Source organism: Sturnus vulgaris, chromosome 18, assembly GCF_052056855.1.
Source record: "Sturnus vulgaris isolate bStuVul1 chromosome 18, bStuVul1.hap1, whole genome shotgun sequence".
NCBI lineage: Eukaryota > Metazoa > Chordata > Aves > Passeriformes > Sturnidae > Sturnus > Sturnus vulgaris.
The window spans coordinates 7861083-7888564 of record NC_142260.1 but is presented as its reverse complement, the minus strand read 5'-3'; the positions used below and the strand labels follow the sequence as shown (position 1 = coordinate 7888564).

At 40.3% G+C, this 27482-nt stretch overlaps 1 protein-coding gene across 1 annotated transcript; it reads right to left on the bottom strand.

Moving 5' to 3' along the window:
* Positions 1 to 26515, bottom strand: SLC6A5 (solute carrier family 6 member 5). Its single transcript, XM_014891103.2, has 13 exons — positions 26392 to 26515; positions 25944 to 26117; positions 25210 to 25351; positions 24673 to 24805; positions 22755 to 22889; positions 22216 to 22319; positions 19568 to 19692; positions 16392 to 16504; positions 16003 to 16134; positions 14702 to 14801; positions 8940 to 9040; positions 5932 to 6099; positions 1 to 3711 (listed from the first exon to the last, which is right to left on the bottom strand). Exons 1-13 carry the CDS (start codon positions 26498 to 26500, stop codon positions 3556 to 3558), a joined length of 1692 nt encoding a protein of 563 aa, XP_014746589.2. The 5' UTR covers positions 26501 to 26515; the 3' UTR covers positions 1 to 3555.
* Between the last annotated feature and the right edge of the window lie 967 nt (positions 26516 to 27482).

Sequence of the window (27482 nt, the reverse complement as noted above, 5' to 3'; positions counted from 1 at the left end):
TGCATTAGGTATAATCTTTAATGCATACAATAATGCATCTCAGCTCATCCAGAAATTCAATTTAATTTCAAAGAAAAAATATGCATCATAATTTCACCAAATTTAAACATTTTTTACTCACAAGATAGATAGATCTGAAAGTACATACATCACATTTTTACTAATATGGCTTTTTCCCCTCCTTTTTTTTCTTTTAAAGATCTTTACTGTTATGCTATTAGTTACTAAATTTATTTTTAGAAAATTATCAAAGTACATGCAAACTTTCCTTAGAACATGGTAAATGAAGTGCATTCCCAAACTTCAAGGTAACTTCTCATTTAAAGAAGACACTGCTGGTTAATTTAATCTCAATTTTCAGATTTGGACAGTAAAATACTTCTTTAGAAAAAGTCTCATGTGACCAAAATAAAACCCTGCTTTTCACATACAGTGAAAACTTAACATCTTCTGTGATTTTTTGTATGCATTTCTCCCCTTTTCCAAAGGTTTTTGCAAGCCTAGCAAAGGGGTCAGAGCTGAAGACAAAGATCAGCTAGCAAAAAATCACAATCATCTGTTTACAGAGTTTCAAATTCAAGCCTAATCCTGTGCTAATGACTTAGCAGGCACAGGAACAACATCTAAATTAAAAGCAAGCGGATTAATTACATAAATCATGGAAAGCAATTCAGTTGCAATTTCATATGCAGTCTGGTTTGGTAATCCAAGCCAAAAAGATTTCATATCCCAGCAGTATTCCTTCAAATGATATCTCTTTCATAATTCAGGCAGGCAGTAACTGGCATCCTTACACTGAGGAGCTTCATGGCAATGAGTTAATCCCAGTTCCAAGGCATGCCTTGAGACAAGTGAAAGGATTCAGTACTCTCAAACTATTAAAAACTGTGTTTTCTCTTTTTCAAAGAGGACCAAACCTATGCATATTTGTTGTTATTTTTCAATGACAGTAGTAGAGAAGAAAAACTGACTTGGACTCCAAAAATCAAACCAAGATGTGAGGGAATATTGGTCAAGAGAGACCCAAAGTCATTTATCCCAACAGAAATATGCAATTCCCAAGAGAGGTGCTGACTTAGGTTCCTTTCTGCACCCAGGGAAGGTCCCTCAGCCCCACTTAGACATGGGAACCAAATTTCCAGCTCATCCTTATGGACCTTCATGAGGTCAAACAGAGCATGGCTTCTCAAATCTACCTCTGCCAGGAAAATAAAAGCCAGAAGTAAGAATAGCATGTCTTTTATTAAAATAGCAGGCAAAGCTGAAGCAAGGGGGAACAGCTTTAAGGCAGAGGAGCTCACAGGAGAGTCCTGTGTTGCTGCTGTGTGAGACAGGGACCAAGAAGAGCCCGTGGAGCAGAGATTCAGGGGTCAGTGTAAAATATTGTGGAATCTGCCCTCCCTGCCCTGGGTGACAACCCCTGATAGTGCTTCACTCGTTTTGTGTGAGGATTAAAGGTCTCCAGCAGTGCCTAGAACTGGCAACACTAATTGCCTCGTGAAAGAGGAAGTTCAGCAAAATGATTAATATATTTCATATACATATATATATACACACACACAGAGGAAAGGAGTTAACGATTTGTGGAAGTGTTACTTTAAGGTTTCGTTTTTTGTTTTCTTCAACGGGATGAAAACAACACACCTACTGATCTACAGACACACATGAACTGAGGATTTACCTGAGACCCTGTAATATGAAGACAGATAGACAAAAGAATGGGATAGAAACAGTCCCCTGAAAGGAAAGAACATTTACAGGCTAATACAGCAGTGTCTGTGGGGAGGAAAAAACTGGCTAAACTGCTAAGCTCATCATTTCTACATTGATTGGTAAGATATTTATAGGGACATAAAACATCACTAGCACACACTACATGGACACTGATCACCATTAAAAAATATCATATATGTATGTATAGGATATAACAAGATAATAAAGGTTAAGTTTTGCCAATTATTGAAGATATATTTTTCTCCCTCATTCTAGTGCATTTACAATAATTTGGGCTAATTTTCTATTTAGGTAAATAAATGTATTCTTAAAAAGCTCTATTTTTTACTCTGTCCAATAGGTAACAAAACTATTTAAGTCTAATATTCATATGATTGCATATATCCGATTTCTAAAATGAAATGATTTAGGATGCCCTACTACTATGCAATGTTATGATGGCCCTCTACTAAATTGTCCTCTCTCCCCAACCCTTGCATTCTTTATATCTAATGTTGCATCTGTGTGAATGACCCCAGTGGTTAATTATTGTGGATTTGGGTTATTTTATTGAATGAAAATGTTTTAATGAAAAGAATACTCTATGCACATTTCAGAGAGAATACTGCTTTGAAGAATTTACGTGCTATATATATAATATATAGACAAGAGGGGTCCTGCTATTTCCCCGTTGGTTGAAAGAGAAGAATACACCATCTAAAGGTTACAGGTTATATAAAGGTGCTTATAGGCAAATGAACGGGGAGTCACAAAGTTGAACAGCACATCTAACTTCTAATAACTGTTTTCAGGTGGTGACTAGACTACACTTACCACTGTAAGAATACAAAGTTAGGCACAAATTATATGATGGCTTCTTGAGGAGATACTGTAAACAAAAGCAGAGAAAAATTAAAGATATATTGAGAGTATTGAAGTGAGTAAAACCACAGGTGCACTTGGTGTGGAGCAAGTTGTCAGACACTTTTTATAACTGAGGCATTCCTAGTGGAAATGACAAATATCAAATTATCAAAAGAAACATATAACAGGACTCTAAACAGTGATGCCCATACAACTCATTCTGATACCATTTCCAAACCACCTCTAGACTCAAATGCAGTTTAGTTCCAGTCTCAATTGATCATTTTTTAAAACTTTGTTCTTATTTTTCTACTCAAAAAGATCAAGTGTTCATCATGTTTCTGTTCTCACCCCATATATTGCTTCCTGGCGTGCTGGTTCAAGGGTCTCCACTTGTTTAAATAACAACAATCTCTCCAAGTTAGTACAAATCATAAAGGAAGTGTGCAGACATGATGGGTCAGTGCAGAAAAAGCAACCCCATTGCTATAGAAGGCTTATGCTGGATTTACATCAGGACTATAGGAGATCCCATTCTTTGCTCACTTCCACCATAATTGAGGGCTGAACCTTCCTTGGAATACACTGGGAGCAAAATCCTAGTCCCATCACAGCCACCTGTTACAAAGGGTGCTTGTGGGAAATGGAAACTGCACACCTCATTTCCTCTAAAGATTTTTCGGTTTGGTTTTGTTTATTCCTGCATCACCTGACAACACCTGGTTATGCCACCTGTCATACACAGGGCTTCTGCTGTGTCACCAGGTATAGAACATGTCATGGGCATCACCTACACCTGGAAGTGGTCTGGTTAGGCCTCCCCTTTGGCATGCAACAATAAGTCCTGCTTTCCTAAGCAACCACTTTCAGGCACTGCAGAAAAGAAAAGAAGAAATGGTGGGCAAAAGAACAATTTGGAAAAAAAAAAAAAAAACAGAAAAGGCTGACAATGTTATTGCCAGCCTTTTGTAATAATTATTAGCACTGGGTGCCCAGTTCCATATCCTTCACTGGCAGTTTAAGTCCCAAGGAGGAGGTTCCCAGAGGATCAATCATGTTCCTGTAACGTTCACCACGGTGCTTGGCCAGAAACGGGCCCCAGTCGGGCTGTGGAGAGCACACCAGCTTGAGCCTCTGCCATGGGGAGAGAAAAGAGAGTCTCATTCGTGTCATGGAGCAGAATTACAGTGCAGGAGAAGGGAGGATAGGCTCACTCGGGATTATTGATGATGGCCAGGCAATGCTCCACTGCTCGGTGTTTGTTTTGCACAAAGTTTTCAAGATTAATAAAGGATGAAGTGCCCAGGTTTTAATGATGCATTCCCCCCTGCACCATGTGAGAGGAGCTCAGAACCACTGCTGCAGACTGTGAGGCTCTCACTGAAGGACATGTGCCCAATGGTCTAAGCAGTGGGCAAGTGCATTAAAATAATTGGATTTCTATTTAGTATATTTCCCCAAAGTATACAAATTACCAAAAAGCAGTACATCACTATGAAAGATTTTAATTTTGAGATGACAAAATGTTTTGTTTCTATCTGCGGGAAAAAAGAAAGAGGAGAATGTCAACCTAGAAAACAATGAAAATTTTCTGATCTTTGCAGAGTTTTTTATTGAATGTATAATTTGATTGGTGCATTCACAGATAAAAAGGAAAGAAAACATCTTTTTGATGACTTTAGAGGGAACAATTATATGTTTATTACCTAATAAAGTGAATCAGACCTGTCTATCAGTTATTTTAATCTCTGCTTAATTACCAGTTTGCAACTTTTACCTCCCAAATCAACCATAATAATTTTATGCAGCAGACTCAATATTGAGGCAATACCAGACTACATCTGAAATATCTTCAGCAAAAGCCCTTTCAAAACAGATCCAGCTCCTGGGTGTTTCTTTGGGTGCACACCTGGAGAGGCAGTAGGGGAAGCACCTTATTTTTGTGGCAATATGTATGCCTGTTCTACACATGAGAAGTTTTGAAGCAGAACCATTTGTGTCAGTGAGAGAAGCTTATGAGAAAAGGAACAAGTAAATCTAATTCCACATTAGCTCATTTCCATCAGGGCCAGCTGACCCAGGCACTCCAGTCTGCTCTACACAAGAGCTGAATGACCCTTTAGACAAGTGGCCTCGTTTCCTATTGCTTGGATATTCTCCCTAGGGTGTCCCACCACTGTGAAAATTCCCCTCCTACAAAATTCCTTTGCTCTATGGGAAGCAGAGAAACATGGTCTTTTCCCTTAGGCATGTGTAGTGTGACATATTGAGAGACCAAAAAGATTATACTACTTTAGTATATTTTCTCTCCTTTTCATTTTTGAAGCAAGAAACAGCCCCGGTGGGATTTGCAGGGAAGCTGAACTGCAAAAGCGGCTACAAAAAGGGGAGTGAGTGTCTGTTCACTCTCCCAGGGTGGGAGCAGCACAAGCAGCAGGCAGTGACGAGAAGGCAGAACTGAGAAAGCCTCAAAGACCTAAAATAAGAGCACTGAGCTTATCCAGAAGGCAGGGGCAAGGCAACGAAGGGAGGAAATGCTGGCATTGCTGTACCACGCCCTGCCAGGACTGAGGAGCCTGCAGGATGGGAACAGCCAGGGAAAGGGGGTGACAGGCAGGGACAGGACACAGGGATGGAGAGAAGTAAGTGACCACCACATTTCTGAAGCAGCTGGGGGATGTGTCAGGAATCCAATTAGCAAAATAAAAAAGCTTAAATTAAAAATAAATTGCCATCTGGAATTATTTTAAGCCCAGGTGCCAGAAAGGATCAGCTACTTCAAGAAGAATAGAGATGAAGGGTGAAAGTAAAGATTGCCAGCTGGATTTTATAACGAGCATCTTGAGATGCAGGGAAAGCTTTCCTGCTCTGCATCTTATTCCAGGACTCCAGTGAGTGGCACAACCTCGTGGAGCACAACCTGGATGACTCCAGCTCCCAACAACCCCTCGATTTGCACAGCTCCTGATTGTCCTCTCCTGGTGCTGACTGCCAGGCTCCCTGGGCACCAAACACCCCAGCAGCGAGGCTCCCTGGGGCTGTATGCTGCTTTTGCAAGAAGGCCAACAAATCTAGAACAACTTTCTTCCAAGAAAGCCATACAAAACCTCATTAAATTTGTCTAGATCTCATAAAACAAACCACTCCACAATTTAAGACCATGTTTTTTGAGAAACTAGGAATAGAAGGTCTACATTTTACATCAACGGAGCATCTCTTTGCAACACAATAACTAGTTCACCAGAAAGTAATCTGGGAAGTATTAGACATTCAATATCACAAAAATCAATGTAAAATAAAAGAGACAGTCTCCTGTGGCCATATTTTCAAACAGCAAAAAGACAGAAGAATTACCTCAATAAATTTGCCTGGGGCTAGATGCATTTTTATCACAAACATCACTGGGATCCAGATGACTGAGCAGGCCAGCATCAGCCACCCGAGCACCATGGACCAGCCTGGGTAGTGGTAAGCTCCATAAGTCATGGGTTCCCACTGGTAAAAACTGAAGCAGAGAATAAACTGGGAACAAGAAAGGAGAACAAATATGTTTGAGTAAGCAAAACAAGCCTGCTATGCAACAAATGGTGGGTATTCACACGCAGAGCTGGTGTCTATGGAATACTGATAAAAGCACACACACCTAAGGCAGGGTGCTGCCACAAGCTCTAATAAATGGGTCAGAGCCTGAATATAATGAGTTTCGAGGAAATCTTGCAAAATCAGACAGAAATCACTGTATTTGTGCCAGAATAATTGAAATTAGAATCTTGTCCCTAGAGTAACATGCTTTATTATGTGGTCTATTGGCAGTTTTACCCAATGTGATTATGCTAAGTTCTCTATTTCACTTCCTGTATGAACAGCAATACATCTGCTTACATTTGTGCATAATTCAGTAACTTTTGGAAAATGCCTGTGCTTGCAATAATTGCACACAGAAGATTTATAGAAGTATAACTAGGTGAAGGCACATATAAAAATGATCAGCTTTAGTTCCAGAGATGTGGAGTCTAATGAAAGTCTAATATTAAGCTATCCAAATGTATCAAATATTAGCTTTACAGAGGCAATAATAGAAAAGAATTCATTGCTTGGTTTTGCTTTTTCTATTTCCATTGCATAAAAATTGAATTATGACTGATCAGTGTCAATTTATTTCTCACTGTAAGTTCACTAAATATTGCATTTGGAGGGAACAACAACAGAACAAGTTTAGAGAGTAAACATGGTCAGTTCAAATTTGTTTTCCTTAACAAACAGCATAATTTCCTATTCCCTGGTTGTGATTACTGACAGTAGCTACGAGCACAAGTCTGATTAGTAAAGGATCTGAGCAATTTGCAAAAAAGCCTTACAATTCCCTTCAGAAGTGTAAAACAGGGTCTAAGGCAGCATCTTGAAAATAACCACTGAAAACAAAAGAGCTAAAAAAATCCCATGTGTACATGCCTTCATTTTTAACAAGGTCCCCAAGAGAAGATAAATACCATTGATGTCATCCTAACACTATAAACTGGAGTATGTGTTCAAACTTTTTAAAAGTGATTTGCAAACCATAGGCATACATTGTCACAGTCAAAAAACAGATAATCAAGATAGATCTACCTGGTTTTCACACAGAGCAATACTGTTGTGCAGTGAAGACAACTGCTAAAGAAAATCTATGAGAGAAAAGTAGACCAGCTTCATTTTACCCATTGGAGAAATCATTCTCACAGTAGAAAATTTCATTTCTTCACACCTCAGGATTTTGTTGAGCTCTCAAAACTCACTGGTCCCTTCACACAGGCATTCCTGTCTGTAAAAACTAAACCTTTTCCAGTTTTCAGGAAAAAAAAGTCCTCATTCGTAAATTAACTGAAAAGAAGTTATCAACTTCATCCAGTGACTTTTTCTTCCCCCTCCAGGAATAAAAAAGATTTGCCAAAGCTTACACTGCACTAAAGAACAGCTCACACAGGAACTTCCCAGCACATGAGCTGAAATGCAACTTCTCTGGAAGGATCAGCTCAATGGACAAGAGAGTCACTGCTCTGCTTCTCCACCCTCCAGCTGAGCTCATACTTACTGTTTCAAAAAGTGTGACTTTTCAGAAATTCCAGAAACTTTCCTCATCCTGTACCTGAACAGCTAAGAATACTCACCCAGAGAAGCTGTGGCTGCCCCATCCCTGCAAGGGTCCGAGGCCAGGCTGGGGCTTGGAACAACCTGGGATAGTGGGAGGTGTCCCTGCCAGGGCAGGGGCGGGGGATGAGATGAGCCTGAAGGTCCCTTCCAACCCAACCACTCTGTGGTTGTGTGACTTGTAGGAACTATTTAGCCCTGCTGTGAAATGATAAGCATTTAAAACTCTACACAAATGCAGAATATTGCTGCGCCTGTGGCTCTTGAGGACTTGCAAGTGGAAGTGTGTGCTCTCAAAGAGAGATACGGGTGAGGGAAGGCTCTGCTGGTTGGGGCTGATTTGTCAAGCCGAAAACTTTTGAAATGGCTGAAATAATTATTTCATTCTTGTGTAAAAAAAAAAAAAAAAAAAAAGAAAAAATTATATGTGACTGCAGATTGCATCTGCACTTAGGCTGAAATGTAAAGGAAGCACTGTGATAGAAACCTAGACGCTAAATGCAGATTTGCCCCCTGGACTTAAAAAACTTTCATAGCAGTGGTGAAATTGAGAATGTGACATTATTTGTTTCAACGGAGACCAAAATATGAAGCAAATACTACCAGAATTTGAAGGGGGGGGTGCTGGGGAGGAAATGAGAGCCGAATAGAGATAGGAAGAGCACCCAAAGCCCGACACGCAGTTTTTGGTGCCAGGCTCCTCGCCTTCCCCCGCCGCAGGCGCTGGCCAGCAGCGCCATCTCCCGGGGCCGGCTCTGCTTTTGTCACTCGTGTTCCCACCTCAGCCTTGCCAAAGGATCCCTCCTACATCAGCTGCCGTGTCAATAAAATGTGTTTTTTTGTTTTTTCCCTAGCTCAATCTGACAGCACACAGGAGGATCTTGTCTTTTCTTTTCTCTGTGCTTACATAAATATCACATACACACAGATATATATATATAAAAATATCTATACACAATAATCCATAATGCAGTCATGAAACAGTGTGCCATAGCAGCATTTTACATGGCCAGGAAACAGCCAGCATTCTCCTGGCACACTCACCATCCCTCTCCACGAAAAACACCATTACTTACACAGCTTCTGCTACATACCCATGGCAAGAACACATGCACTGTCTTTAAGAATCTGCATCCAAGCTCTAACTACTAACACCCAGAAACATCATGAATAATGAACAAACAACAACAAAACTCTTTGGAGAAGATGTTAATTTTTTTTTTTTTTTTGCTTACTGTTAAAATAGTTGGGGTCACAAATGCCCAACAGACTCTCCAGAATTTACTTGGCTGAAATCCAATCATCATTTCTATATCTTCACAAAATCTTTGCAATCCTGTAAACAGCAAAAAATGGAAAAGCAATTAGGTGTGAAAGAAACCAGCTGCAGTCTGCAGCACAGCTCTGGTGCCCTCCCTTGTGTCTAACTACGAACACAAACTCCAACTTTTTGTTTAAAAACTTCCCTGGAGGATCTAACTGCACAGTAAAAAATAGGACTAATAGGGTGGGAACCATTTCTGTAAAATATTTCTTTCTTAAGGATTAGAGCAACTGAGCTTTTACATTGAGATTAGGTGTTTAGTATGTTTTGTGTCAAAGCATTAATAGTATGTACTGGGTAGCTGCAATTTGTCTATTTGTTTTACTTCCCTCTGAAAATCAGCCTTTTTAGTATCTGTATACCTACTTCAGCACTGGCAGTATTTCATCTTTTCTATTCTGGATTATAGCTGTACCCCTTAGCACCGAAACTGGTAATGTCCTGTTCTTTTTCACCTGATGCATAAGTGATATTTAAAATTCCTAGAGAGTATCTGTAAATATTTTAAAATGTATTCAATGTTGTCTGAACAAAAAGATCAACTGATGTGTCAGTTCTTCAGATTATTGTATTGATTGCATCTATAAAGTTACTTGAGTTAATAAAACATGCAAGATTGGAAAATCATCTTTCAGCTACTCTGCAGCTCCTCCCTGGCCATGCCACATGACAGGAAAAGGTGTGTTAGTCAGGAGCTGCTATTCCCTGGTGGTTATTAGTAAGTTAGCTTAGTAATTTCATTATTAGTGATTTATCCAAAAGTTTAAAAAAGCCCCCAAAACTAAAATTGATTCCAGCTTTCCTAATTGTAACAAGAAGAGAGAAGTCTGAGTTCATCTGCCACACAAATGTTAAAAATTTCAGCCAATTTTATCTAAATTTGGCAAAGCATTATTCTTCAGAATTTCGTCTAACTTGTGTGGAAAGCTTAAATACTGGAGAAAAGGCGTTGAGTAAGGGAAGAAATGCTTGTAACAAAATAATAAACTACTTAATTCCTTATTGTATAGAGTCAGCTGCTGAGGGAGGAAGGGATAATCCCCAGGCTTGATCCACCTAATTTGGAAGCCCTTCTGTTGCTATCAAGGAGAAATAAATCTATCCACCTGATTGTTCTAAGAATTAAGAAGGTAAAAAAAAAGCATTGGTTCATCATCCAGTGCCTCCTGATGCAGCCTGAAGAAAGCAGCAGGGCTGGGTGGTGTTTGGCAGCTCAGGCAGATAGCATGTGAGAGAAAAGCTAAAGAACCCCGTTATGATAAAGAACAGAGAAGAAAAATACAGAAATTTAACAGGAAAATGGGACTGCAAGGACTATATTTAGGGGAGGGGGAAAAAATTAAAACCAGCAGTGGATGTAAGCTCAGAAAATTGAACCATGGTTACTCAGAGGTCACTTTTTTTTTTCTCTAAGTGTAATTTCTTTCCCTCTTTTTCTCTTTTACTGACCACCACAAGTGTTCTTCTTCAGAAAGCCTCTTCTCTGTAAAATACATGTAATTTTTATATCCCATGGAATTACTTCAGCACCAGTCTGGCTAATTGAGCCCTTCTCTATTTTGTAATAGAAGTTTGTATGTCTGGACAAAATGTAACCTCCAAGGTCACCATGTGATGGACTTGAAAGGAGATTTTTGCTGCAATTGAAAGATTTGCCCCTGTGTTTGATTTAGCTGTGCAGCACCTGCAGTGAGTGTGAGGGAGATGCTCACACAGCAGCCAGCCCTGTGCTGTGCTGGGAACAAAGCTGGTCTGAAATTAACTGCAGCAGCACAAGGTACAGGCTGATGGGTATTTCCCAAAAGTTTAAATCTCATTTAAAGTGTCTACTTCAGCCACACTTGCTGCTGCAAAGAAGGGATACCTAATTGGAAACCAGGGGTTTCTGCCTCCAAATTTATGCTATCTTCATGTAAACTTGCATAGATTTGTTTGAAACTCCAATTTAAAAAAATTAAAAAAAAAAAGTTTCTTCTTGGAATGGTCAGTAGATATTCACAATATTCACAGTAAGGCACTCTTAAATATTAGCAATTTAGGAGTCAAATGTATGTAAACAGCTAGAGGGATTACATGTTACTTATGTATTTCCAGTGAAAGTTCCACCAAAAAAAAGCAAAGGATAATTTAGTTAACAGAACACAATTTTTTTTTTTTTAGATCTTAGTAAATCTGGTCTCCCTCTCACATCAGTGAGGCCTGCTGAACAACACATGATATTCAAATCTGAATTTTCCCTCTCTAAAGCAGAATGATGTATCCATAAGTGCTGAGACACAAAATCCATCAAAAAGGAAACTGCAGACCTAGCCAGACAACTACTCCACTATTCTGCTACAGGTAAAATGTTCAAAATTATTAACGTTTTCTAGAAATATACAGCAGCAGTTTCCATCCTCTCTGACAACGAACTTTCCCAAAAACAAATTGTCAAAACCAGATCTGGAAGGAGCATGAACAAAGTTACCATCATATATTTTCAGCTTCCAGCACTGTTTCACTCAAACACAGGGATTTTTGTCTTTAGCTTCATGTTACAAAATGCAACCCTGGGAATTATGCTGATGATTAAATTAATATCCCCACCTGTAAGCTGTTCTTTACTAATCATTCATCATAAATTAAAGAATAAACAACTGGAGAATAAACCTCTAAACCAGCATGTGAAATAAAAAGGTGTATTGGATTGGATTATGGAGCACAGACTCTACCAAAAAACAAGTGATTACAAGGAAACAACCACGTGGGTTTCTTTTTAATTTAAAAATCTCAACAAGTTCAGCTCAGCAAGTAGAACATGTAACAAGAACTAAAGACAAATTTATTTCATCATAAAAGCACCTGCCATTGTTGTGCCAACCTGCCTGCCATGAAGAGTACAAGTACACAGAGAAAGGTGTCAGTGGAGTGTAAAACAGCAGCTGTCAGACCTTGAAAATATATTATGCCAATTTTAGCTTGAAGGAATATAACCCAAGCAGCAGCTTTGCTTGTATTTACAACACACAAATCACAAATGTATTTCTGTGAATATTCCTTACAAAAGTAGGTTTAGCACAGTAGAAGCAGCTCTGGTACATTAGTCAAACAGGTAACGATTTTAATGCAAGTCTTTCCTTTTTCAGTTAAAAGAAAGGAAGCTCCTTAGTCTAGCAAAAGGTTAATTCCAGGGAACAATCTTTGAAATAGTTTATAGCAAAGGCTTTACCAACATCTGTTGATGAACAATCAGTTGTACAGAAAGCATAAAAAGAATGATTGGTAATTTGTCAAACCTTTTCCACATCTGATTACACTAAAATAATATCTCACTAAAAAAAACTTTCTCCTCTATCCAGGTCCTTCCTTTGCAGAGCTATTATTATTTCTGCATTATTTTATGTTTTTCATAAATGCTAACGTTTTAAGGGGTACTGGAATTGCTGGGCAAAGCAAACACTGGCCAGAGCAGTTTTTTCTTCCAAACCTAATAAAATGTCATTGCACAAAGGCTGGTTTGCAGTGCTTCTGCCACACAGTGTTCAGAGGAGGAACAGAGCCAGTTCTTGCTCCCTATTTACCTTCATCTTTATTTAAAATCATGCAGAGAAAAGAAATTTTACAGATTTAAGTAGTTTTAAAAATATTAAAAATTATTTTAAACACAGAATTTTTCTCTTTCACATAATAGCAATGGCTTTAAAGGGGGCAATCTATGGCACAGAGCAGGTGATGCTGTCAATGCTGGTGGCCAGGAAGAGTGAAAATATCTAATACAGCGTGGTTCAGGCATACTGTCAGCAAAGTGAGGAGGAGAAGGAAGGCCAAAAAATCCCCAGCAAACCCTTAAAATCTTTTTAAGCCTCTCCACTCATCACTTCCTATTAAAGTGTATTGATTTTAGAGAAGCTGGGATTCATTTCACTTCTAAACTAACTCTAATTGAATTACTTACATTCCAGGAACATAAAGCCAAGAATTTTGTTCAACCAAAACATGACTGACCTAAATCAACTCTTCTCTCTGTATTTTGAATTTTTCCACTATATTCTGTAACATTTCCTCACTAGGTCATGTCTGGATTAGCAGCCAATCTCTCAGGAATACTCACTAAATTGGATGCCAGTGGACATTAAAATACACCTCTGTATTCCCATGAAACTAAAGAAAACAATGAAGGGCTTATTCCCTGTGCTGTCTCTAACATTTATTTTTTGGTGCAAGAGCACCAAATTCTCCATGATTTGAACCCTGTCCTGTATTTTAAAGCACTTCTGTTACAGAGTGGACTCCACAACACGGGCAGGTACAAGTATTCAGTGAAAAGGGCCAGAACCCAAAGTCAGTGCTTTGGAGCTTCAGCAGAACATCTTGGATTTTTATGCCTAGCTGATTAAACTATATATTCATTCCTGTCCACAGCAATAGCAGAAACAGCCTTACAATCCAGGCATAAATTAATCACCAAATAATGTATTTGGAATATCTTCACAATTCCAAGAATCAGTCTCCTGAAAACACGGGGCAGCTGGTATCCATGGGTGTAACTACAGCAGCTTTGTGGTAATTGCACTGTTTTATACTAACTGAGGATCTTCCTCACAATTTAATGTACATCAACATGGATCAATATAACTGGTGCTAGCACTGTGGATAATTAATTGTGCTGAGTAGCTGTATAGACTCGAGTCTATGTTATGGACAAATAGGAAGAAAGGAAGGTTGGATGTTTACGTAGAAAAAAAGGCTTCAAAAGTTGTTAAGTGCTGTGTTGGGTTTGCAGGGACAGGTTTTGGTAGCAGTGGGGCTACAGGGGTGGCTTCTGAGAGAAGCTGTAAAAGTTTCCTCTGTGTCTGGCAGAGTCAATCCCAGCTGGCTCCAGGATGGACCTGGTGCTGGCCAAGGCCAAGCCAACCAGTGATGGGAGTAATGCCTCTGATAACAGATTTAACAAGGAGAAAAAGGTATTGTGCAGAAGAAATTGCAGCCAGAGAAGAGCAGGGTGAGAATAGGTGAGGGGAACAGCCCTGCAGAGAGCCAGGTCAGGGCAGAAGGAGGGCAGGAGGTGCTCCAGGCACTGGAGCTGAGATTGCCCTGCAGCCCCTGGTGAGGCAGCTGTGTCCCTGCAGCACACGGAGGGCACAGGGATGCACAGATCCACCTGCAGCCCATGGAGGGGCACACACCAGAGCAGGGACATGCCCAAAGGAGGCTGTGAACCTGTGGGAAGCCCATGCTGGAGCTGTGCCAGTCTTGTCTCAGCCCATGAACATTTGTTATGCTTTGTCTCCCCTGTCCAGTTGCAGAAGGCAGTGATAGACCAGCTCTGGTGGGTGCCTGGCATCCAGCCAGTGTCACCCATTGCAAATGCAGACACCTCTATGGGCTCAGGAAGTCTCTGTCCCTAAAAGGGACCCAAAAGCACCCTTGGAAAAGTGTCACCAAATGTTTGGTCTATTCTCTTACTCATATCTTTGACCTGTTGGTGGAAAATGACTTGAGATTGTATGAAAATCTCTTTTGAATACATGCATTTAAAGGTATCCTGAAGTCCTATCATGCTTCTGTCCAAAATAAGAGAAATTTGAGGCTTTTTATTACAAAGAAAAATTATTCATTTCCTTAAGAATTTAACTTTATCATTCGTTAATATGTTGCTTTGACACAGGCAGTCCAATAACAATGTTTTCTTACCATAGATATAGGAAACTCCAACAAGCTCAAAGATGGCAATAATGACAAGAGAGTAAGAGGCTGCATAAGTGTCCACAAGCTGTAACATATACATTCCACCCTAAGGAAAGAAAGATAAAAGATTACTCTTGGCATTGAGGCAGGCAGACTGGACAGGAACAGGAGCCAAGGAAGCATTCAAACATCTCCTAGACACAGGCTCCTGCTGCACTATAGCTGCTTCTTTCTGGCTGAATGAATATCAAATACAACAAGAAAAAAGAAAAAACACCTGATTTTGCTGGCTAGGACAGCTTGGGAAGACTTTGAATTCAGTCCTTTAAGATTAAGGATTGACCTGTGATCAGACCTTCCAGCTGCAGTGCAGTGCCACGAAATACCATGACAAAAGCAAAATCACCATTAAAAACAAAACTACCACAATAATGAGTCCAGTTCATCTGTTTGGAAAGGATTTAATATCCTGTCTCCATGATGGAGTTAAGCAGCATAATTCAAGTGAATAAAGGACTGAATCCTTTCTGGGCTTTAGAACAGCAAAGTTGGGCTAGTAGGTGATAAGGTAAGGGGGAACAAAAGAAAGATAAAAGGAGGAAAAGGATGGATTAAATATTAAGATTTTGTGCATCTATCTTGAAATTATATATAATGCTGCAGGTAATAGTGAAGAAAACATTGAAGTTTATCAATAGTAGATGGGAATTCCAGCATTAACTCCAGAGTTTGCCAAGACCATCAGTATCTGTCCAATCTCAGAGGAAAGGTACTCAAATCAGATGTGCATATTTATAGAACATTCAGAATTGGGGGGTTTTTTTATTTATTCATAGAATGGGTAGAAAGCTTAAAGATTATTTCATTCCAATCCCCTGCCATGGGCAGGGACACCTCACACTATCCCAGGTTGCTCAGAGCCCCATCCATGCTGGTCTTGGACTCTTCCAGGGATGGGGCAGCCACAGCTGCTCTGGGCAACCTGTGCCAGGGCCCCACCACCCTGACAGGAAAGAATTTCTTCCTAATGTCTAATCTAACCCTTGAACACTTAATTTACATTACTATTTTGGAGATATTTGGCTAGTGGAAATTTTAAAAGTCTGCTTCTCAGAAAGATTTGAACAGCAAAGTCTTTTAAGAATATCTCAGTCAGAGCATCGTTGTTTTTTTGGTTTGTTGTTTTTTTTTTAAATAAGACTTTCAAACACACATTCAGCTAAATCTTCTGCAGCTTGTGCAGGAGGAAAGCAGTCACCAGAGGGGGACTGGGGACAGACAGTGATGCTCAAAGTCAGTGCCATTACCTGAGTGATCATAGGAAATCCCATGATGAAGAAGGACACACAGCACCCAAGAGTGAACAGTGCCTTGTGTGTACGTAAGTACTTGGGGAATTCATCTGACACAGAGGTCACAATAGTCTCGATGGTGGCAAACTGAAAAACAAAAAAGGGTTCATTTCAGTGCACACAAAGTGGTCCAACTGGATACAAATCAATGCAAGAGAGTATTTCGAGTCCTAGGTGTTAAATGTTCAGATGGTAGAACCGAAACTCTGCCAAAATGATTTCAGCATTCATGGCCTGACTTCATTCCTCTTTTTTCATGACTCACTGCCCACATGGGAAATGGTAATCCAAACAAATAAACAGGAAAATCAAAAGGAAAATAATGGTACACAAAAGCAGTTTACCATTGTGTCTAATCCAAGAGTTAGAAGCATCAAAAAGAATATTATAGCCCAGAAGGGAGAGAGGGGCAGCCTAGTTAAGGCTTCTGGGTAAACCACAAAAGCAATCCCAGGACCTAGAAATTAGGAAAAAACAAGGTTATCAAATTCAATCTTTCTTATTTACAGAGAGGCTTAAGCATTACAGAGTTTAGCCTTACCTGATAAATTTCTATTTACACTGTAAATTTCAAATCACTTATTTACTCCAACTTTCCAAGCAGAATGCATATTCAACCAGTATACCAACACACTGACACGAATTTTTTTAAAATTAGCAAAAATTGCACACTGCAGCCATGTTTCTGTCCTGCTCTGTGATCAAATTTCTGCCACTTTCCTGCCAATTAGCAAACATCCACACCTCAGTGCTACAACATGAATGGAAATGCAAATACCCTTCTTCAACTCATTGCCACACTGTGAAAAGAGAAGAGAATATAAAACATGCCCAGACTTGCTACCAGACAGAAAGTAATAACTACTGTGATTCTAAAAAAATCCACAAGAAAACCTGAAATACTGCAGAGCACAAGAAATAAGGAGATGAAATATTTTAAAGCCTAAACCAGGAATTGCCCCCCCCCCTTTTTTTTTTTTTTTAATATGTTAGGCTTTAATTTCTATTGACCATTAAAAAAAGTATTTGTTGGATGAGTGCTCAGATCTGCCTGGGAGCAAAGGCTGCAGGGCTGTGGTGGCAGCATTACAGTAGGTGGCACTTCTCCTCTATTTATCCCAGCTGAAGGCATGTCCTCTTCAAGCTCTCTGAGAGATGCTTCCTGCCAGGTGGGACACAAATGAGAGCCGAGTTGTCCTCATGCCAAGAGAATGGGCTCCCCACTCGCTCTGCCCTAGACATTTCTGCTTTAGATCATTGTACCCCACTTCTCCAGCTGCACGTGCTGCTTGTGTTAAGAGAGAACTGCTGCTTGCTCATGTACTGAGAAAAATACAGTTTCAGCAGCATAAAAATCATCTCCTTGGGCAACTTGTGAAGTGTATTTACAAACACCTCTTTAATCTCTTGATTAAAGATTTCATCTTGACTGTTGGAGATAAAGGCTCTGTTTCAACTTGCTGCCTGCAAACAGAAGTTTAATTAGGTCTCAGAATAATGAGTTCCCATTAATTACACTTTTAGGAAAAGTTGAATGATAGAATATGAAACTGCACATGTCTCCATGTCAGCCCCTCATAGCTCCCCCAGATAACACACTGGATAGCATCCTGGAGATGCCTGGTAGCATCCAACCACAGGAGACAATCACAGGGAAGCTAGCTCCCATTCCTTCCAGCTTCCAAGATTTGCTGGGTATGAACTTGTTATAAAAGTGTACTAAAGCCAGGAAAACTCCAAGTACTTTATATTTCTTATAAAGTAAAATTACCTTGAACTTTCATTTTAAAGTGTAACATATTTCAACTACACTGTGTTCTTAATCAGAGAGTAGAACAAAAAGAAATTGTGCTGTCTTTCCCTCCATGTTTTATTTGTTCATCAGATAAATGAGTTTTTCCTGAAAAGGAAATTCTAAATGAAAAACCACACTATGTTTTTCAGATTAATATTTTAGAAGAAAATAAAAAGGAAAATAATTTAAAACCCCTTCTTATTTCCATTAACATTTCAAGTAAAGGTTTTAAAAACTTGAAGAAGGGAGATTATCTTTCATCATCATTTTGGCTTTTTTCTCCTTCACTGCAAAAAGAAATAATCAGGCTCTGACAAGGGCTGGTTCTTTTCACCAGTTCTTGAGTTTGCTTATTAACTACAGTTATGCAGTGCACTACCTCAGTCCATAAGTATCCTTAATCTTCACTCCCTTCCTATTGCAAATTCATCTCCACTAAATTTTGTTTCCCCCTGTCATGGAGAGCAGCAAAGCCTCATGAAATAATTTTGCATGATCTGAGCAGACTCTTACAAATGCACTCACAGCTGTTCCCACATCCCTGGAGCAGCTGGGCACAGAGAGCTCCAGCCTTGGACTCGTTGCTCACTCCAAGATCACCATCAAGCACTCAGCACAAAAGGGTTTCTGACCTCCTGTGCTGAATATTTCTCCACCTCCAGAGAGATGCAGCAGCTGAGCCAAGCGTTCCCTCCACCACACCTGACAGTCATGCCTCTCATCTCACCTCTCTGCATCTCTTTGGAGCCTCCACTGCAGCTCCACTCAATCACAGCTTCCTCAGCTCTAACTCCTCACAAATAATTTTGGTGAGTGCAGTGTGGTTTAGATTTTTGGGGCTGCTTTTGTTGTTTGTCCCAGAATGGAGGCAAAGTCTAAAATAAAAATATTAATGTAAAAATTACTCCTAAGAACTCCTACAACTCCCTGACAGGAGGGTGCAGCCAGGTGGGGGTCAGGCTCTGCTCCCAGGGAACAGTGACAGGACAAGAGGACACAGCTCAAGCTGTGCCAGGGGAGGTTCAGGCTGGAAATCAGGAAGAATTTTTTCACTGCAAGGGTGGTTAAACATTGGAATGGGCTGTCCGGGGAGGTGGTGGAGTCCTCATCCCTGCAGTTGTTCTAGCAATGACTGACATTTAGAGCTATGGTTTACTTGGCATAGCGGTGCTCAGCTCTACCAATTAAGACCTTTCAGATCTCCACTAATGACCATCTCTCTTCATTAACCAAGATGTTCTAATCAGTTCTTCAGAAATGTTTTACTTCTCCGTGGAGGCATCTCCTTGCCCCCCAGAGTTCAGAAGACCAATCCAGCCCTCACACCAGATTTCTCCCACCTTCCTCTCATCCAAAATTCCCATCATCAGAGATAACTTTTACCTTGAAGAAGATTTGAGAAATAGCAGCAGAAACCAATGAGAAGGCAAATAATCCCTTAGAGTACACGAAGAGACCATCCCATCCATCAGTCATTCACACAAAGGATTAAAATGGGTCTCAACTTCCTTCTTTCTCTTACCAAACAAGTGATTAAGAAGCTTTAACTATAATCTTGACTTCCCAGGGTACCTTCTCCTGTACAGAATTGCCTACATGTGGTTTACTAATCCACACCAGTTTGAAGCCATCATTCCCACCTTCACCATCAATGTTATCATCAATAACAGAGCTGGAAATGCAAGAGGGTGTCTGCCTAAGTAACGAAATGCCAGTGAGCCCTACCTTGGTCTGCCACAGCTTCAATATTCACTTTGAGTTCGTTTGCCATGAAGCCAATAACTGAGAAGATGACAAAGCCTGCAAATATACTTGTGGCACTGTTGGTACACGTGACTATCAATGTGTCCCTGCAAAGAAAGCACAAGAAGCCTGCTGGGATTCACACAGGAAGGATTTGTACATGCATGTCAGGAGTTTCCCATGAGCACACACATCTTGTGGGGATGCAGGTGAACACACACACTTTTATACTCATCAGGTGCACTTGATGCTGATCAGAGAGCACAGAAATCTCCACAGTACCAGAGGGATCAGCTCTGCAGGCTCCCATCACCCCTGTGCTGTGTAGGAACCACGGGCCATGCAGAAGGGCAAGCACATCTGCTCTTGGCCTCTCTGAAGAAGAGGGGCAGTCATGGGGACATGATTTATAACACATTTTTTAACTCTTTGCCTCATGAGGACATCTGCTCTCCATATGAGCTATGGACTAACCACTGCTGTCCAGGTGAGATGACTTTTGTCTCATCCTTCTTGTACTCAAAGACAAAATTCCAGGGTTAAGCTTTCTGTACAGTGCAGAACTCGCTCAATCACCTTCCTATCTGCAGAGGGAGGATTCCTTGGTACATTTTTCCATGGTTGTCCTTGTCAAGGGAATCTCAAGAAATCTATAGCTCAATGTCTTACTATGCTGGATATGTCAAGACTTGACAGCAAACCAGCCCTCGTGAGCCCCATCCATAGCTGTTACATCCTTGGTAGGATTTTGTCGTTAATAATATGTGTATCCAGAGAACTTCCCCATAAACTACTACATCTTTAGAGAAACATATCGCTCACTTTAAATGTTTGGGGGGTTTATGTTGGCTAGAATTGCTTATTCTTACTATTTTTGGGGGGGATTTGTCAGGAACAGAATGAAACACAACTTGAAAAGCTGTTAAAGGACCTCACTGAGCTGGCAAACTTCTAGAATTTCCAACAGAGCATGCCTTAACAGGAATGATTTTGTTAATTCTTTGGGTCTACAGAAAAAAAAATGACAATGTGCTGTTTGGAATCATCATGTGTTAACCTTCTTCCAAAACCTAGATAGGTTTAAAATATTTCAGGTATTCATTATTAAGTCAATTTATGTAAATTTACTGCAATTATAGATTTTTTACTGCGTTTAAAATTAATGTGTAACTGAAAAGTACAATTACTGTATTAAGATGTAATGAATATAGAAATTGAAAGAGAAAATAGTCATGCTTCATTTCGGTATTCAAGGTTGTGCTGTAAAATTAAAAATATTAGGAGTAACTAAGCTTATCTGATGATTTCTACTTTAGTCTCCCATATCCCTCCCTAACACAGGTAAAGCATGTATTTGGTATTAGAACTGTAATATTTTTATACTTCATTACCATGTATTCCCTTCCAAATTTTCATTTACATCTTCCAAACTCCACAAAACATTGTTAAATTAATGCAGAAAGGTAGCATGATGCTTTCTCCATTTTCCACTTCATATTCTGATTGCAATTATTCATTAAAAAATAAAAAAAGCTCAGGAATAGCATTTTCAAAAATAGGACCCAAAGGATTGCTGGGTGGAAGTTGCTGTGTATGCAGCACTGTTAGCTTCCATCCATATTTTGGGATAATTTCATTAAATTACTTAATTACTTTTGAGCACTAGTAAAAATATTTTTGAAATTCCTTTTTAGTATCATCATCCACTTTTTTTTTTAAATATTTTGTATTCTGTACTTAGAAGCCATAGGAGATGGCAGTGGAAATCCCAAGGAGTGTTTGCTTTGAAGTCTTGACTGGGGGAAGTTTCAGAGCATCCTCTTGGGTGAGTCCCTGGACACTCTGCTGGCTGCCCTGAATCAGTGCCTCTGGCATTGCAGGAATTGGCAAAGGTTTGCTTCAGACTGACTTTAAAAACTGTAAAATAGCAGGGAAGCACCACTCCACTAATGCCACTTGCTTTTGTGTTCCATCTGCAGACATTTGAGCTGGCAGGTTTTGCATGAAAAACTACACACTGACTTTTTCCCTTGTAGAAATAGCTTTCAGTGATTTCAAAGAAAAGTGATTTTAAATTTCATAAAATGAAATAATTTTGTACATGTAAAACCACAGTAACAGTAATTGCAAAAAGCAAGAACATTTGGGAGATATAAGAAATGGAAGTTGCAAGTTAGTCCTGGATGTTTCACAATGCAACCTTCAGCCCCCTCTACTCTGCTGTCCTTCAGCAGAGCTGCCCAGTGACTGTTTCACTGCTCTTGACACTCCCCAGACTGCCCTCAACCTCCTGATTCTGAAAATGGGGAACCAATAGGAACTTTAATAAGCCTAAATGCTCATCTTGAGACTAGTAAATTAGGACCTGGGGAGAGGAGAAAGTACACAAAACCAAAAAGGGTTAAATGTAAACAAAACACACACAACACACATTCCATCCCAAAATGAAAGATAAGAGAAAGGGAAGAGGAAGAGGGGAAAAAAAGGCAAAAGGAAAATGGGGGGGAAAAAAGACAAGGTAATAAAAGACAAGAGATGGGGGTCTTACAAACCAGATTTCTGCAAGATGAAGGACAACTGGTTTTGGACAAATCTGTTGAATAAAAGAGATGTATTTCACTCTTACACACCTGTAGCAGTTATTATGGAATTTGTTGTATGAAGAGAGGGTTATTAGACCTCCCCATGCTGCAGATAAGGAGAAGAAAATCTGAGTGGCAGCATCCTTCCAAACCTAAGTAGGAAAGAAAACAGCATCAGCATCAGGAAAGAGTGTTAGACCAATGGATATCAATAGAATATTTAGAAGTAAAATCCTGCCATGAAATACATCAGGCCTATTTGATAAGGAGCACTGTTCTTGTCGAGCTCACATAAAAGGACAGTATAAACCTTGCTGTATATGGAAGACACGAATATAAAACTATATAGTTTGATACACATCAGTTCAAATACATTCAGAAACCAAAAATACAAATCAAGAAGGAAAACCTGCATCAGATACTGTTTTATCTGCCAGTGACCCTAAATACTTTACCCATGTAAGATGAAGAACAAGTTTCCACAGATGACAACACTGCCTCTGCACAGGGACCATGCTTGCAGCAGACCCCAAGAGTTGTGTGTGATTTATTCACCCCAGCAGCTCTAAGTGCAATAGCAAACCCACCATGGCATCGATCAGCTTCTCCCACTTGGGTGTGATGAAATACCAGATCCCATCTCCAGCTCCAGGCAGAGTCACTCCTCTTACAAGAAGGATGATGAGAACTACGTAGGGGAAGGTAGCTGTGAAGTACACAACCTGGACAGGCAGAGAGAGGTTACTGGGAGGGCTGGCTTGGATAAGAAGAGAGGAGGAGAGGAGAGGAAATGTAAGTGCCACTATTGCCTGAAGAAGGCAATTACTCAGGCTCAGAGACAACAACCAGGGGACAAACTAAGGAAACAACAAGGGTTATTTCCCTGGAAATCTGAAATTTTACAGCTCTTCTTGCTGCTGGAAACAGGAATAACATCAATAACTACAGAGGTAAGAGCTGGAATTCCAGACAGAGAAGGGAATAGGGTTCCTCTCTCCATCTAAAGAGGAACAATAGGAATTTAAAGCTAAAGGAAAATACCACTTTTGATCATTGCCCAGAGTGGACTATCACACTTCAGTGGAAATGAAATGAGAAGTACCATTCAGTAACACTTTTCTGCAGTTTTCTTATATATATTTTCTGTATTTAACTAAAAAACAGCCTAAAGAATTTTTATTACTGGCTGTACTTCTTATTAATTACATATCACCATGATGATAATTATGGTCCAACTTAAAAAAAAAGGGAAAGTCTGAAATTATCTAGACAGACCTAAATCATCATGATGTCTAAATGCACAACAGTGGTTGTGTGTTTAATGTTTTAATAATTATCTGGAACACATCTCTCTCTGGGGTCAAATAAAATGACTGGATTATGGTCAGTTAAGCTTTACATTCAACACAAAATCATTTCAAATATTTTTCACATTAATGTCTGGGTCCTAAACAAAACAGAATCATAACACACTGTGGAATTATATCATAGAATGGTTTGGATTGGAAGGGACCTGAAAGATCATCTCATTCCAGCCCCTGCCATGGCAGGGACACCTTCCCTTAGACCAGGACGATCCAAACCCAGCAATCACCTCCCTCAGCCTGTGGTCTCAGCTGAAGTGACTTTTGAAACTGCTTTTCAAACTTTTCTTGTTGTTTCAAGAGGTGTTTCAAAAAGTTGCCCTGATGAATTTCTGTACAGACAAGATACTGAACTAATCTCTACAAAAATACAGGATTTCTATCTCTGATACCAAGGAGTCAATATTTTTCTCTCTGACATCAGTGTCAGTATTTTTCTTGGCCACTAAGAACACTTAGAGAAATATCCACTGCCACATCCAAACCCACATTATTATCCAGTGTCTTGCCTTTCATGAAATATTTTTTCCTATCCCACTAAGGTAAGGTGGGGGAAAAAAACTCTCAATTTTCCCTGGCACTCTGAGTCAATGGATTTCCTGTTAATTGCCAAGTCACCTTCTAGAAGCAAAGGGATGGCTTGGAATGGGAACTCTAGCTCTAGAAAATTCATGTCTCCATTTCCACTATCTCCATCCCAGAAAATATCCAGTTTTGTTGCTCACACACACACACATACACTGAGCATTTTTCAAGTTCAGTTCTGATTTTAAAGTATGTTCTTTAATATATTAATTTACATCACAATTTCCCAGATTCCAGTGAAATGTGAGATGACTGCAGAATTTTTCTGAACACCACACAGAATAAGGAAGGCTGGAAAGTACCATTTGTGCCATCCCACTGCTGAGTGCAGCTTAGGAGCTCATTTTAAATTTATTGGAGATTAGAGAAAAAATGTCAAAAGTTGCTTATGTTTTGGCTAGAAAGGAAAATATAGACAGGAAAAAGGCATTTCAATTAATATTTAGTCATTTACTAAAAATATTTTCAGTAATTCATTCCTTAAACGAGGGTGTGAGTCCCCAAAAACCAGCACCCTGCTTTCTTGTGAGTGTACAATCACAAATATTGTTCTTACTTTTCCTGATGACTTGATTCCTTTAGCAAGGGAGGCATAAACAATCACCCAAGCTAGGAAAAGAGATAGTGCCAAGGGCCATCTAATCTCACCAGGGTATTCAATCCCTGCTGAAATCTTCAATACAAAGTACCTAAAAACAAGAAAAAAAAATTAAAATTGGGGGAAAAAAATAATGACAGCAACCACAGGCAGCAATTCAGTGCAAATTCCTTTTTTGTTTTGCTACAGTGTCCTCAGCAGATTCTCTAGACGGTTCCAGTGATTCTCACCATGTATTATTTTATCTGCATTGCAGTAGAAGATAAAACTGCAGGACATGGGCCAACACCCCAGCTGTGTTAAGCACCACAGGAACAGAAAACAAGTAATCCAGTGTTTGAATTCAGCTCTCATCATTCCTAAGCACAAAAATTTAGCATAATTTACTGCCCTTTACTACCGTATTTCTGGTTTTCCAAGCCATGATTTGTTGCTTGTTCCAGTGGATTTTACAGAAAGACCAACATAATTTCTCTAAACAAAGAAAGATCTTACTTGAAGTATTCTTCACTCCCACTGACAAATGTTTTGTTTCCTTCTCTGGTGAAGTTAACCATGGTTAGGTTTGGATAGGCACTCATACAGAAAGTCGAGTTCTTGATTTGTATTTTTGGGTGGTCACCAATAATGCAGGAATCTAGGAAGAAATGAGGTGGGGGAACAGAAAAATAAAGTGCAGAGATGCTTTGTTGTTGTTATTGTAAAATGACAAGAATGCATTAGATCACTCCTAATTACTTGAACATTAACTAGGTTTACTTTTTCCGTTTTCATGTCTTTGTGTGTTCGGGGCCGTTTGCAGAAACGGGTTTTGGCTTCTTTTTCATTAAAGACGAGCTTCTCTAAAGACAAACAACTCGTCTTTAGCAGACACGGGCTGGCAGCTGTGGTATTTTGTTGCCTACACAAGAGTTTTCCTCCGGGAGGAAGAAAAGAAAAAAAAAAAAAAAGAAAAGAAAAAAAAAGGAAGAAAAATTGGCATATTTTTAGCATTTAAACTGACAAATCTAATTTATCCTTGGTAAGGAAAAATTAAATAAAAGTAGAGGGAAGTGCCCTTGGGATACAGATCACTTCAAAGTGCTTTGGGAAGAGACCATTCCCCAGTTCCAGTCTCCTCTGGCATCTCTCAGGGGCGCAGCTGAGCTGCAGAAAGCTCTGGAAAACCACCACGGCCACAAATTTTACAATAAAGAAATAAATAAGAGTATAAGCACGTCCCAACTTACCTAGCAAAAGTTTGTTTTTATCTTTACAGTCTGGCGTGTTCCAGGGGTTGTTGCAGGAAGCCCAGGGCAGCACGGGCACGAAGGAGGCGAAAAGGTAGAAAAGCGTGTAGCACAGGATAATATTGTAATAGATGGCTATCAGGACCGAGATGATGAGCATGGCGATGCCGCAGCCTGCGGACAGACATGGGGACAGCAGGAAAAGCCATTAACGCCGGCGGCGGGGGCTGCGGGCGCGGCGGCTGCAAAGCGTCGGCTTCTTCTGGCACAGGGACGGGGACAGGGATAAGGACAGGGAGAAGAGCAGGGAGAGAAGCAGGGACAGGGCCACCCTGGGTGCGGGAGAGCCCTCGGAGCGGCCGTGGCATGCGGCGAGCGGCTGAAGCCATGCAGGAGACGGAGCGCACGCCACGCTCCCCAAAACCGGGCCCGAGCCTGCTCCGCTCACCTTGCAAGGCGGGGATGGCTTTCCAGACAGACACGGGGCCCTGACTAGCAAACTGCCCCAGGGAGACTTCCAGGAAGAAAATGGGGATCCCAGCTAGAGCCAACATCATCAAATAGGGGATGAGAAACGCACCTTGGGGGGCAGGGGGAGAGAAGAGAGAGCGACCTGAATCACCCCGTGACACTGGGGACATCTCAGTCAAGACATTTTCCTATTAAAATTTTTCCGTTTCTTGTCTATTCCCAGCCTCGATGGGGCAGGAGGAGGTGGTGGGGAGGAAGATGTGTGTCAGCTTTCTACATTTCCAGCGTTTTCTACAGACAGTAAATCCTCATTATTGCTAAACGAGTATTTAGCACCTCCCACTTAGAAGCTTTTACGTGTAAAATGAAAAGGAAGGAAAAAACCCTCAAATTTAAAAATGCTTCTTAAAAATTGCCTCTTCCCTCACAGAAAACTGCTCTCACGGGCTCAGCATCGCTGTTTTCGATGATCACAGCACCACTATCCTCTGCTGAGAGCCCTTTCGAAGAGGGAAGGGATTTACAGCTGCAAGGGTTTGAATTCAGTAACATCTACCGGTTTCCCGTTTCACTAAGAGCCTCTGGTAGGAGAACCCTTGCAAATAAAGTTCTTCTTCTCCTTATAAATTATTAACGGCATAACCTCTCTTCCAACTTCTCTATTCAGCTGATCGACATACACCATTTCAAACGATTATTTTCAATCGATCACGGAGAGATTTAAAACAATTCCCCCAAACCTCGCGAAATAACGGAATGTCTCGACTCGGGATCAAACATCCTCTTGTTACTATCCCGACTCCAAAGTCCCTCCTCTTTCCCCATCCCACCGATTGCAGATTCACACCCGGCCGTGTGTAACTGAGGCGAGGGGGGTTACGGAGCCCTGCCTCTGTGAGCAACACGCCTCTTCATTTTACTCCTCTCCGGCCGGCACCAATTACAGATGTTTTTAGGGAAAGCGCTACCTTTTAAGGAAACCTCGTCAGGGCTTTCCTGCTTTCAAAGGTGACCGTCAAAAAATCAAAAAAACGCCCCCCCAAACCCAGGCAGGTGTTTCACCGAGTG